General features: G+C 44.1%; 1 protein-coding gene across 1 annotated transcript in view; it reads left to right on the top strand.

The window, feature by feature from the left end:
• The first annotated feature begins 12084 nt into the window (after positions 1–12084).
• NRAP (nebulin related anchoring protein) overlaps positions 12085–12490 on the top strand; it is a 157116-nt gene continuing 156710 nt past the window's right edge. Inside the window, exon 1 of the mRNA XM_088468250.1 lies at positions 12085–12189. Within this exon, the coding sequence (XP_088324376.1) occupies positions 12100–12189 (90 nt within the window). The 5' untranslated portion in view covers positions 12085–12099. The remainder of the gene's footprint in view (positions 12190–12490) is intronic.

The following is a 12490-nucleotide window of genomic DNA, read 5'->3' as shown; positions in this document are numbered from 1 at the left end:
GACGTCACACCTATACCCCAAGGTATCCTGTGGAACCCTATGGACTTCGTAGAAATAGAGATAACAAGGGTAAGTTCTTACCATATCTCATATTTTAATACTTTGTTGCAAATTCTTTGCAGGCAATTACAGCCTGAAGTCTGGAACGCATAGACATCACCAGACGCTGGGTTTCATCCCTGGTGATGCTCTGCCAGGCCTCTACTGCAAATGTCTTCAGTTCCAGCTTGTTCTTGTGGCATTTTCCCTTCAGTTTTGTCTTCATCAAGTGAAATGCATGCTCAATCGGATTCAGGTCAGGGGATTGACTTGGCCATTGCATAAATTCCACTTCTTAGCCTTAAAAAACTCTTTGGTTGCTTTTGCAGTATGCTTCGGGTCATTGTCCATCTGCACTGTGAAGCGCCGTCCAATGAGTTCTGAAGCATTTGACTGAATATGAGTATTTAATATTGCCCGAAACACTTCAGAATTCATTCTGCTGCTTTTGTCAGCAGTCACATAATCAATAAATACAAGGGAACCAGTTCCATTGGCAGCCATACATGCCCAGGCGATGACACTACCACCACCATGCTTCACTGATGAGGTGGTATGTTTTGGATCATGAGCAGCTCCTTTCCTTCTCCATACTCTTCTCTTCCCATCACTCTGGTACAAGTTGATCTTTGTCTCATCTGTCCATAGGATGTTGTTCCAGAACTGTAATGGCTTTTTTAGATGTTGTTTGGCAAACTCTAATCTGGTCTTCCTGTTTTTGAGGCTCACCAATGGTTTACATTTTGTGGTGAACCCTCTATATTCACTCCTGTGAAGTCTTCTCTTGATTGTTGACTTTGACACCTACCTCCTGGAGAGTGTTCTTGATTTGGCCAACTGTTGTGAAGGGGTTTTTCTTCACCAGGGAAATAATTCTTCTGTCATCCACCACAGTTGTTTTCCGTGGTCTTCCGGGTCTTTTGGTGTTGCTGAGCTCTCCGGTGCGTTCTTTCTTTTTAAGAATGTTCCAAACAGTTGATTTGGCCACACCTAATGTTTTTGCTATCTCTCTGATGGGTTTGTTTTGATTTTTCATCCTAATGATGGCTTGCTTCACTGATAGTGACAGCTCTTTGGATCTCATATTGAGAGTCGACAGCAACTGATTCCAAATGCAAATGTCACACCTAGAATCAACTCCAGATCTTTTACCTGCTTAATTGATAATGAAATAACGAGGGAATAGCCCACACCTGTCCATGAAATAGCTTTTGAGTTGATAGTCCCATTACTTTTGGCCCCTTAAAAAGTGGGAGGCACATATAGAAACCGTTGTAATTCCTACACCGTTCACCTGATTTGGATGTAATTACCCTCAAATTAAATCTGAAAGTCTGCAGTTAAAGCACATCTTGTTTGTTTCATTTCAAAGCCATTGTGGTGGTGAATAGAGGCCAAACTATGAGAATTCTGTCAATGTCCCAATATTTATGCACCTGACTGTATATATACACATACACATACAGACACTTCTAGATATGTACAAATAAAACATTACATATCATGCAAGTTTAATATTAATTACACACACATGCCATTAAGCACTAACAAATCCTACAGCCTATTATAGATTACATTAATGTGTTATGACACAAAATGCATTTGGACTACCCAGTAAACCACTTCCAAGACAATCAAAATGGCCACATAATAAAATAAAATGGAAGTACCAAACCAACAGACAAGTCTAACTGCACACACGTGCAAATAGTAGCACCCGTGAGGCGCGCGTGTACATTCGCAGACATGCATACACCGCCAGCCGCCAGGAGGACCTGGCTGGCGGCGCCAAGAGATCCAGCTGGCGGCATCTGAGGTCGGACCACTGCCCCTCTCGAGCTGCACAATTGGGCGGCTGCAGCCAATGTACCGGAGGCGACTACGCACCTCGTGGTACGCCTGTAGTTTTGTGCAGTTCCCCACATAGGGTGCCGCATGTCCCATCCTGCAGTCCATAACCTCAGTGAGAACGCAAAGTTCCCGTCGGCTGAAACATGCGGCTCTCAAAATGGCAATGACGATTATTACAGTATGCATACTTTATAAAGTCTGGTGCTTTCTGATTGGCTGACTACATAAAAATGGCTGCTTCTGAAAAATCACTAGTTAAGATTTTACCACGTTACAGCACCCTCTATGTCCAATTCCAATTCTCTACTCAACATTTGGACAGGTGTCTTACCCGATGCCCTTCCAGTCATTCGCATGGGCAGTATTTCGGAGATCTCATTGAAAAAAGATGTTTCAGCATTTGGATAATGGTTTTATAGGCGATCGTTGATTGTGTACGAACGCAATCGCTCCTCCCCGCATATACGCATGTACGTATAAAAGCCTCAGATGGATTTTGAACTTTGGCAAGCATGGAGGAAGACAGTCTATCAGATATACAAGAATTTCTGGAAGGATTTGGAAGGGACTTGCCAAGCGAAGATCTGCCCTTTGGCATACTTGCAGATGTGGATGGTGATCCTGTTGCTGTTTCCTCACCAAATGTTCCTCCTCCTGCTCATCCTCACGCATCACCTCCAAATCGGTCTGTCAGAACTGAAGGAGACTCAACAGGTGGCAAGATATAAGCGCCATGTATTAATAAGAGGAAAAGTTAGTGCCCTTATACAAGAGGCAATATCCAGATTTCATAGTGGGACCAAAGTTCGGCCTAAAGATCGTGGATGGAATTTGGGACAAAAAAGTTCATTCTGTGAACTCCACTTATCGGACACCAAGATATCTGCGGAAACGGTATTTATACAAAACAATTCATTGAAACCATAGTGTGTGAGCTGATGATAATTTTCAGGCCTGTGTACTGTGTAATATGTGTATTGCTTTTCTTGTAGACAATAGATGTGTGTAAAATCTTTTCAAGTGCTAAAAACAAAACAAAAAGTTGAAACACAATTTGTTTTACTTTTTTGTCTTCTCATATATTTTATTTAGATGGAGTGACCTTCGCAGCAGACTCAGGAGCGAACTTAAATCCCGGATCGAGCACGAAAAAGGGCCAGGAGGTCCCCTCCCTCAGATCTTCGAATTGACTCCACAAGATTTGAAAATTGTGGGGACCTTAGAACGGAGGTTGTTGGCAGATGCACACTTACAACATCTGGTGGTGTCTGCCACTGATGCCCCACATGCTGTGTCTGGTAATTGTGTATTCTTCTATCTGTCTATCAGTCCTTTCCAAATTGCAAACATGTATTTTCTTTCTTTCTTTTTTAGGAGACAACCACCCTCAGAGGCTGCAGTCAGATGCGGGCGGGTGGGTGGAGGAAACACAATCTCCATCATCAGTGTCACCTCCATCCACCACAGCCAGGAACCATCTATGGGCAGGGTACATGACGGTCCACCCAGATCCGGGATAAGTTAGTCTGCTGCGAAGCGCCATTGCACATAATGAACTTTTTTGCCAATTTAAATCCAGATCATTCCATTATCTATTTGAACTTTGGCCTACTATGAAACCTGGGCATTATTGCCTCTATGAATGCACCTCCCTCTTACTAATAACTGGCACTGGAATATTGGCATCATATGCTGGGTCTATTGAAGCAGACACGTTTGGAGGTGATTATTTTGAGGAAGTGGAGTAGGGACATTTGGTGCAGCAGCAGTAGCAGAATCTGCACCATCACACATCTGCAAGTGTGTCCCCCTTCCAAATCCTTCCAGAAATTCTTGTATGTGAAAATAAATAAATATATATATAATTGGTTATTATATTAAGAGGAACAGCTGCAACTAAATAGCAGAATTGATAAAACCGGAATTAAGTCATAGAAACAAAGTAACTGAAACGAGTGTGCAAAAATAAAACATTCTCAGTGTTTAGTTACTGCCACAGTGTGTGTGTATGTATGTATGTATATATATATATATATATATATATATGTATATATGTATGTATAGCATCCGGAAAGTATTCACAACGCTTCACTTTTTCCACATTTTGTTATGTTACAGCCTTATTCCAAAATGGAATAAATTCATTTTTGTCCTCAAAATTCTACACACAATACCCCATAATGACAACGTGTAAAAAGTGTTTTTGAGATTTTTGCAAATTTTAATAAAAAAAAAACCCACTAAGAAATCACATGTACATAAGTACTCGCGGCCTTTGCTATGAAGCTCAAAATTGAGCTCGGGTGCATCCTGTTTCCACTGATCATCCTTGAGATATTCTTACAGCTTAAATGAAGTCCACCTGTGGGTAATTCAGTTGATTGGACATGATTTTGAAAAGTATACACCTGTCTATATAAGGTCCCACACTTGACAGTGCATGTCAGAGCACAAACCAAGCATGAAGTCCATGGAATTGTCTGTAGACCTCCGAGACAGGGTTGTCTCGAGGCACAAATCTGGGGAAGGGTACAGAAAAATGTCTGTTGATTTGAAGGTCCCAATGAGCACAGTGGCCTCCATCATCCGTAAATGGAAGAAGTTTGGAACCATGAGGACTCTTCCTAGAGTTGTCCGGCTGTCTAAACTGAGCGATCGGGGGAGAAGAGCCCTAGTCAGGGAGGTGACCAAGAACCCGATGGTCACTCAGAGCTACAGCATTCCTCTGTGGAGAGAGGAGAACCTTCCAGAAGGACAACCATCCCTTCAGCAATCCACCAATCAGGCATGTGTGGTAGAGTGGCCAGACAGAAGCCACTCCTTAGTAAAAAGCAAATGGCAGCCCACCTGGAGTTTGCCAAAATGCACCTGAAGGACTCTCAGACCATGAGAGACAAAGATTGAACTCTTTGGCGTGAATGCCAGGCGTTATGTTTGGAGGAAACCAGGCACCACTCATCACCAGGCCAATACCAACCCTACAGTGAAGCATGGTGGTGGCAGCATCATGCTGTGGGGATGTTTTTCAGCGGCAGGAACTGGGAGACTAGTCAGGATAGAGGGAAAGATGAATGCAGCAATGTACAGAGACATCCTGGATGAAAACCTGTTCCAGAGAGCTCTTGACCTCAGACTGGGGCGACTGTTCATCTTTCAGCACGACAGCGACCCTAAGCACACAGCCAAGATATCAAAGGAGTGGCTTCAGGACAACTCTGTGAATGTCCTAGAGTGGCCCAGCCAGAGCCCAGACTTGAATCCAATTGAACAGCTCTGGAGAGATCTGAAAATGGCTGTGCACCGACGCTTCCCATCCAACCTGATGGAGCTTGAGAGGTGCTGCAAAGAAGAATGGGCAAAACTGCCCAAAGATAGGCGTGCCAAGCTTGTGGCATCATATTCAAAAAGACTTGAGGCTGTAATTGCTGCCAAAGGTGCATCGACAAAGTATTGAGCAAAGGCTGTGAATACTTATGTACATGTGATTTCTTAGTTTTTTTTTTTACTAAATTTGCAAAAATCTCAAAAAAACTTTTTACACGTCATTATGGGGTATTGTGTGTAGAATTTTGAGGACAAAAATGAATTTATTCCATTTTGAAATAAGGCTGTAACATAACAAAATGTGGAAAAAGTGAAGCACTGTGAATACTTTCCGGATGCACTGTATATGTATATATGTATGTATGTGTATATATGTATGTGTATGTATATATATATATATATATTACACCAAAAACATAGGCGGCACTCGGAGACTGGTGAACCATATAACACCCTCAACTGAGGGACTTTATTCAGTCAACGTTTCGGGGTCTTCCGCCCCTTCCTCAGGACAACAGAATTATTGTACATTTATGGTTTGTTTATAGTTTAAATACAAAGAAATTAAAAAAATAGCAAAGCACACTGATATATCTGTGATTTATATTTTAACCAAAAAATAGTCTACCTGGTTTGTACTATTATATATGCATGACATTTAATATAGACAAATTCGCAAGTGTTTTTCTCAAGGTTTTGATGTGTACATGTCTGGCGCACTACAGTACATTATAACAGACTACATTATAACTAAATAAAAGGCATAGATTCTAAACAATCATACTTTGACCAAGAAATTGAAGGTATACGTCTAAAGTAAAATAAAGAAAAAACATTAAAAAAAATAAATTATTACTACTGACGTGCTTTAAAACTTTCAATGAAATATAAGTGTACAAAGAAAACCACACGTTTAATTAAAAAAAATATTACAAAGTATGCAATACACGAGTGCCATTGCGTTCATACCTTTGTTACATACAGTAACTTGCTTACAGGGGTATTCAATATGGAGGGAAAAACTCAGTTTTTGCAATGTTTTCACACCGATGACGTCATTTTCGCAGGTTTTGGTTTTACACCGTATTCAATTTCAAAGACTTCGCAGCTTCGAAAAGTCTTTGAAAAAAAAACGGGGATAACTGTTCTCCTCTGAATAGGTGGCGAAAAAAAGTGCAGAATTGGGGTTTAGGGGTGCAGGCTTAAAAAAAATAGCCTGCACCCCATGGAATTACATTTTAAAAATAACTGTGTTAAAAAAAAAAATATAGGAACACCCCAAAAAATTAATTTAAAAATTAGGGTGAAAAAATTGTTTAAAACTAGGGAAATAGGTTCAGGGCTATTCTGCAAGTATGTGGCAGGTGTATTCTAGAATAGGCTATTAGCGGCAGGTGCATATTTGCAGAATTTAAGAAAAAAAATACTTTAGGGACATAAAAATATGCTAGTACCCATTTTCATGTACCCCAAATTTGATGGGACCACTTAAAAAAACGAAAAAAATAACCTAAGTGCTCTTCTGCATCACTTCTTCAATGTCGGGAAAAAACACCTGCCGCGGCTATTTAAAACCCCGACTTTCATTTACAGGCTAAAACGAGGGTACCCATAGTGATCCCCCATGTTTTTACAGTTTTAGGGGGATCCTACAATTTATTCCAGGTAAATTTCGTTTTTTTTCGGCGATCCTACTTCGCCGGGTCCCGTTTTCATATTGAATACGGGGATAAAGCGGGCGCGCGCCCGATACTTTATCCCAGGAAAATCTCCGATATGCAGCATAAACTTCGACAGCGAGGTTTACGTTCCATATTGAATACCCCTCATAGTGGTAATCTCTGCCCCTGTGCATACAATCACTGTGATGGATAGCACCTGCTATCATTCTCATCGCATGTTCTATTCCCATGGCCCTTTTAGCTGTGCCTCACTCAGAAATTTCTAACCTCATCCCACACAGTGAAAGCCCAAGCTGCGTAAGGCATTGCAGTGGCTAATTCATGCACGTCCCCTGCAATGGCGTTTTAAACGCACTGACACGCCTTCGTTTCCCCGACCGCCAATTCCCCCCTCCCTGGCACCACTCCCAAACAACTCTGTCAATCACTCTGTGATGGGTCTGCGTAGTCACTGGCTTGTATGCGCACTGCGATGCATGCGCAGAACGCAACAATCGCCTGATTCTCGTGTGCGTAATCGCAGTTGCAATCTGTAATGAATCAGGCCCTCAGTGCAAGTTGCTAATTGGATTGCAAAATTAATTTGCTATGCAAATTCGAAGAGAAAATAGCAACTCGCACCTCACAATTCTCCTAATTGGATTGACTCTTTAGCGTTTTCTTTTTATTTAAATGTTTCTTTATTGAAGCATAATAATTGTGGGTCTCATTCAGACCCGCTCGCGAGCGCTGTACGCTCGCAAGCGGGTCGATGTTACCCAAATGCGCATGCGCGAGACCCGAATAATGACGGGGTAGCCGTCGTTATGGGTCTCGCATCAAAGGGGGCGTGCTGTCGATGGTGAGTGACAGCACGCCCCCTTTGGTGGGCATGCCGGGGGCGTGGCTGCCCAGACGGAGACGTTCCCATGGGAACGCCTACCGTCTGGGTCTGGCCCCACTGACATCACTAGTGATGTCAGTGGGAGTGTTTTTGGCTCTGATAGAGCCAACAGCACTCCGGGCTTGCGGCAGACGAGACCCTACCACAAGGGTCTCGTCGCAAGCCCGATGGTCGCGATGGTCTTGACCATCGCGACCATCTTTTTGGCCACTCGCATAAGCTGTGGGTGGTCACCCACAGCTATGCGAGCGGCCAGAAGGCCGCTCCAATTTTAGGTAGGCCGGCCCTGATTCAGAGCGAGCGCTCTGGTCAGAGCGTCCGGCTCTTATTCAGGCCCTGTGTACAATGGTACAAAAAGTAACATATATAAAATTAATGTCAATATCAATATAAACAATGACACGTTCATAGCATGTACTGTATACAGAAAAATCAACATCTGGAAGCTGATACATTAATAATCAGTAAATATCTATACCAATACATCATTGCAGTATAATCAAGAAAACAATATATATGAGTATATATGAATAATACTAACAAATATGTATTACACAAGCCCGGGTTCTCAACAACTTTACATATCTCTCAGCGGGAGAATTATGTACATTAAAATGATATTGGAGGATCATTTGCACAAATACGTGTTTCATACCAGAGTGTATGGCGTTTTCTTTTTCAATATTGAATAAACCAGAAAATATCTAAAAATAATGGAATGTACCGTAGACAAATCATGTCTCACCAATGTATATTTGCAACTACAGTCTCTCCAAATGTTACTTACGGCATTTGGGACTAACACAAATAGCAAATGTTACATTAACGTAAGTGTGAAATCTTCTGTAGGAATCACACACAGCTTTCAATCCATCTTGGGGTGCTGTCAGACGAGCACTTTCTACACCCAGCAATGTAGCTGCTCTGCGACCTGGCTTTTATAATCTGTATATGCCGCGTCCTTAAGTCCAAATGCGACCGGATCTTGTGTATATCTGTAAAATGCATATGCGCTATACCATGCAAGTGAGGAAGAAGTGATCTGACCATGGGTGGATCTCTCTTTGCATGAAAGGTGCATTTCTGCGTGGCAACTGGGCGGCTGCTGTGCGGACACATGGAACAGATCTGTGGCCGGAGATGGGAAGACTGTTTCTGACGGATTTTTTGTGGCGGGCATTGGGTGGGTGTAGGACCCGATCCTACTGCCAATGACTGCAGAAGGCAAAAGAGTGGGTGGCATGGCCTTTCTCATGAAGAAGGATGGATACTCCCATAGACGCTTGGGTACTTGCATTAAAATAAGATAGTAAGAAGGCAGATGTGCCCCACATCAGGCCCACAGAGAGATTAGAGACTGGGCTTCTGAAAAGTTATACACTGGACGCAGAAAGTGCCAGTCTGGCACCACAGGCTGATTGCAGCGATTTAGTGACAGCCAGGAAGTTTTTTAATTTTTATCTATCCCTCATTCATTTTTTTTTTCCCCCTCATTTATCTCTGTAGACCCCATGCTGTCCTGTCCTGTAACGTCCCGGAGATCACAGGAGCTCATTACAAAGGGGCCCACTCAAGATGGATGCTCACTGCATGGACTACACAAAGATGGCCACCGCTGGGCCAGTAATAGAACCCATAGCCCCTTCTGGGAGTTCTCAAGGAGTGATTGATGGAAAAAGTGGCAGAGCCTTTCGGGAGCCGAGTCTGGCATGAAAAAGTGAGGCAGGGTCTTTAAATGGAGCTGGTTTGCTGCCAAACAAGGTCCCTGTGCAAGAGGAAGCTGTGAGTCAGGAGATTGACTGTGAGCGCAGGCCTGCCTGGGAGTGTGATAGCCGTAGGGCGGTTGCTGTGAAGCTGACAGGCAGGACTGTCAACCCGCTGCTGTAGCTGGAGAGTGGATCTCCATGAGAGGTGTGAGGCAGAAAGACAAGTTGGAGAGCAGTGTGGAACTGACCCCTTGTGCAGGGCCGAAACTAGGATATCTGACACCCGGTGCAAGGCAGCACTTTTGCGCCCCCTCCCTTCCTGTACCTGGAGTTTGTCCTTGCTCCTCCATAAGGCAGTGCACTACTCAGACGTCCCTGGTATAGTGACTTACATTATTCCACACACCATAATGCCCATTACACATTATGCCACACACTGTAATGCCTATTACTAAAGTGCCACATATTTGCCCGACACCATTTTATACCCCACAGAAAGGCTTCTAATTACTTTAAAATTACCTGCTCGTTGTCGGGGGTTTTATGCTCATTACCATTTCCATGCTCGTTGCCAGGGGTTACATGCTCGTTGCCATGGGGTTACATGCTCGTTGCCATGGGGTTTCATGCTTGTTGCCATGTGGTTTATGCTCGTTGCCATGTGGTTTATGCTTGTTGCCAGGGGGGTTTCATGCTCGTTGCCAGGGGGGTTACGTGCTCGTTGCCAGGTGTTACGTGCTCGTTGCCATGGGGTTTATGCTCGTTGCCATGGGGTTTATGCTCGTTGCCATGGGGTTTCATGCTCGTTGCCATAGGTGTTTATGCTCGTTGCCAGGGGATTTCACGGGAGAAGATGCAGCTTTCAGCATCTTCTCCCGGCAGCGCCAGCGTTCCCGGTGCCAGGAACACTGTGTGCATTGCGCTGGCCTAACAGACACTAGAGGTCCAGTAGGATCTCTAGCATCTGTCTCCTAGGCGGCGGCCATTTTTGGATTGCCGTTTTCAGCAGAGTCAGAATCTGCTGAAAACGGCCATCCAAAAATGGCCGCCGCCAAGGAGGAGACAGACACTAGAGGGCCAGTAAGGACCTCTAGCATTTGTCTCTTTGGCAGCGGCCCTTTTTGGATGGCCGTTTTCTGAAGCCACCTCGAGTCAGTTTTTTTCAGCCCCTGCAATCCGGCACCCGGTGCATGTGCACCTCTAGCCTCCCCCCCCCCCCCCTAGTTGCGGCCCTGCCTTGGGAGAGCCAGGCCAGTATCTGCAGCGTTGGGTGTTTCAAGCTGGTCCCTGATCTGTGAAGGAATCCAAGGTTCTGGCTGAGTGCCAGGGACGATTTACTAGCAAGAAATGGGTGGTAATTCAAACCTGGAATTCTTGTGGCAGCCATAATTCTTCAGACATTTCATGCATTATAGAGACTGCACCTGTGATTTGTGTTCTTTCAACGATTATGGTACACACCGAGAACATTAAGTGATTGAACTTCTAATTATTGTGCTGATTATTTGAGCGTGTGTGTGGCTGTAATCCGGCATTTGAATATTGGAGTACAGACATTCCTCACTTAACCATCTACTCGTTTAACAACCGTTCGGACTTACGACCAGCACTCTGACCAGCTGGAACCCATAGTACAATGACTAAAATGTTATTCTGAATGTCTTTATTTTTTTATTTTTTTTTATAACTTTAATTGTACTGTAAAGTATGTAAGAAGAGTTATGCAAAGTAAAACCGTTGCAGTACCAAGTTTGAATTTCCTTTAGACCTTTTCTTTATCCAGAATACATAAAAATGATTACCTCCTGGCACCTCGATTAGTGACCAATTCGTTTAACGGGAGAGTGTGCATGAGCCCATTTGGGGTACACTGTCATTATAATCGCTGTGTTCTGTCTATGGGGAACTGAGCTGTAGCTCATCGCCTCTGAGGAACTGAATAGTTTGATTGTGGATGTGCGCATTCTGATTATTGATGCATGCTATTTGATATTGTGGGTCATTGTCAATATTCTTTTCTGCGTTATCTCCTGTCTCATTATTATTGCTATATTTCATGTCTTATTCGCTATCGTTAGTTTTCATATCTTTGTCATTATCTATCTTTCTTGTCTCAATTATTATTGCTATTCTGTGTCATATTCAGTGTTCATAGTCTTCTGAAATTCCATTTTCTTGCGGTACTTGCTGCTGATATCTGTTTGTGTTACATGAAGGTGACACGTTGCCCACCCTTCCCTATACTTGTAATTATTAAATGTACCGTGGTGGTTTTAGCAGCAGACCCTGTGTGCAGGGCCACCATCAGGGGGAGACTGCCAAGTATTGAAGTCCTGGGCCCAAACAGAGAGGGGGTGCCCGTACGACCGCACTCCAGCAATGCAGTGCAATAAAGTTTTCTTCTTCGGGGTCCATAGGGATACCATGGATATTATGGTTGGAAGACCAGTTACCAAACAGTTAAAGCTTCAGCTCCCAGGATGCCCTGGGTCCTCCTCCATATATATCCCGCCCCTAGCCATAAGACTTCAGTTGTTCGTTTGGTGCGGCAGGATCAAGATGCACCTTTGTAACAGGGGACTTCATCTACCTCTACCGGGCCTCAACATCGGTAATGGTGCTGGTGATTTTTGGCGGGTCGCGGCTGAACTTAGCTAGCAGCAATGCTGCGACCTGGACTGCACCGGATCCTCAGAGATGTCAGGTAAGGCGATTCCTCGCTTACAGGGAATCGCGCTTGGCAGTCCTTGCTTTTGGTGTCGGAGATTCACCAGGAGCCGCTGCTGTCAGGGCCCGGGATTGTCCGCATCCTCACTACACCAGCCGGAGCCTTATCGTCTGACGCCGGGGATCGGCAGCAGACGCTATCTGCTACCACGAGGCCACGTAGATTAGGGGAGGTAGGCGCTCCCCGGCAGCTCCCCTCCTGACTCAGACGCAGTCCTTACGAAGGGTTTTGCGCGTCTCGGTTGCTCCGCCTACCCTCCATGTGTATATGAGACGCT

This window comes from Taudactylus pleione, unplaced genomic scaffold (genome assembly GCF_031769625.1).
Source record: "Taudactylus pleione unplaced genomic scaffold, aTauple2 ptg000083l, whole genome shotgun sequence".
NCBI classification, from domain to species: Eukaryota; Metazoa; Chordata; class Amphibia; order Anura; family Myobatrachidae; genus Taudactylus; species Taudactylus pleione.
Note: the sequence above shows the minus strand (reverse complement) of the source record. Positions and strands in the feature narration are given on the sequence as shown.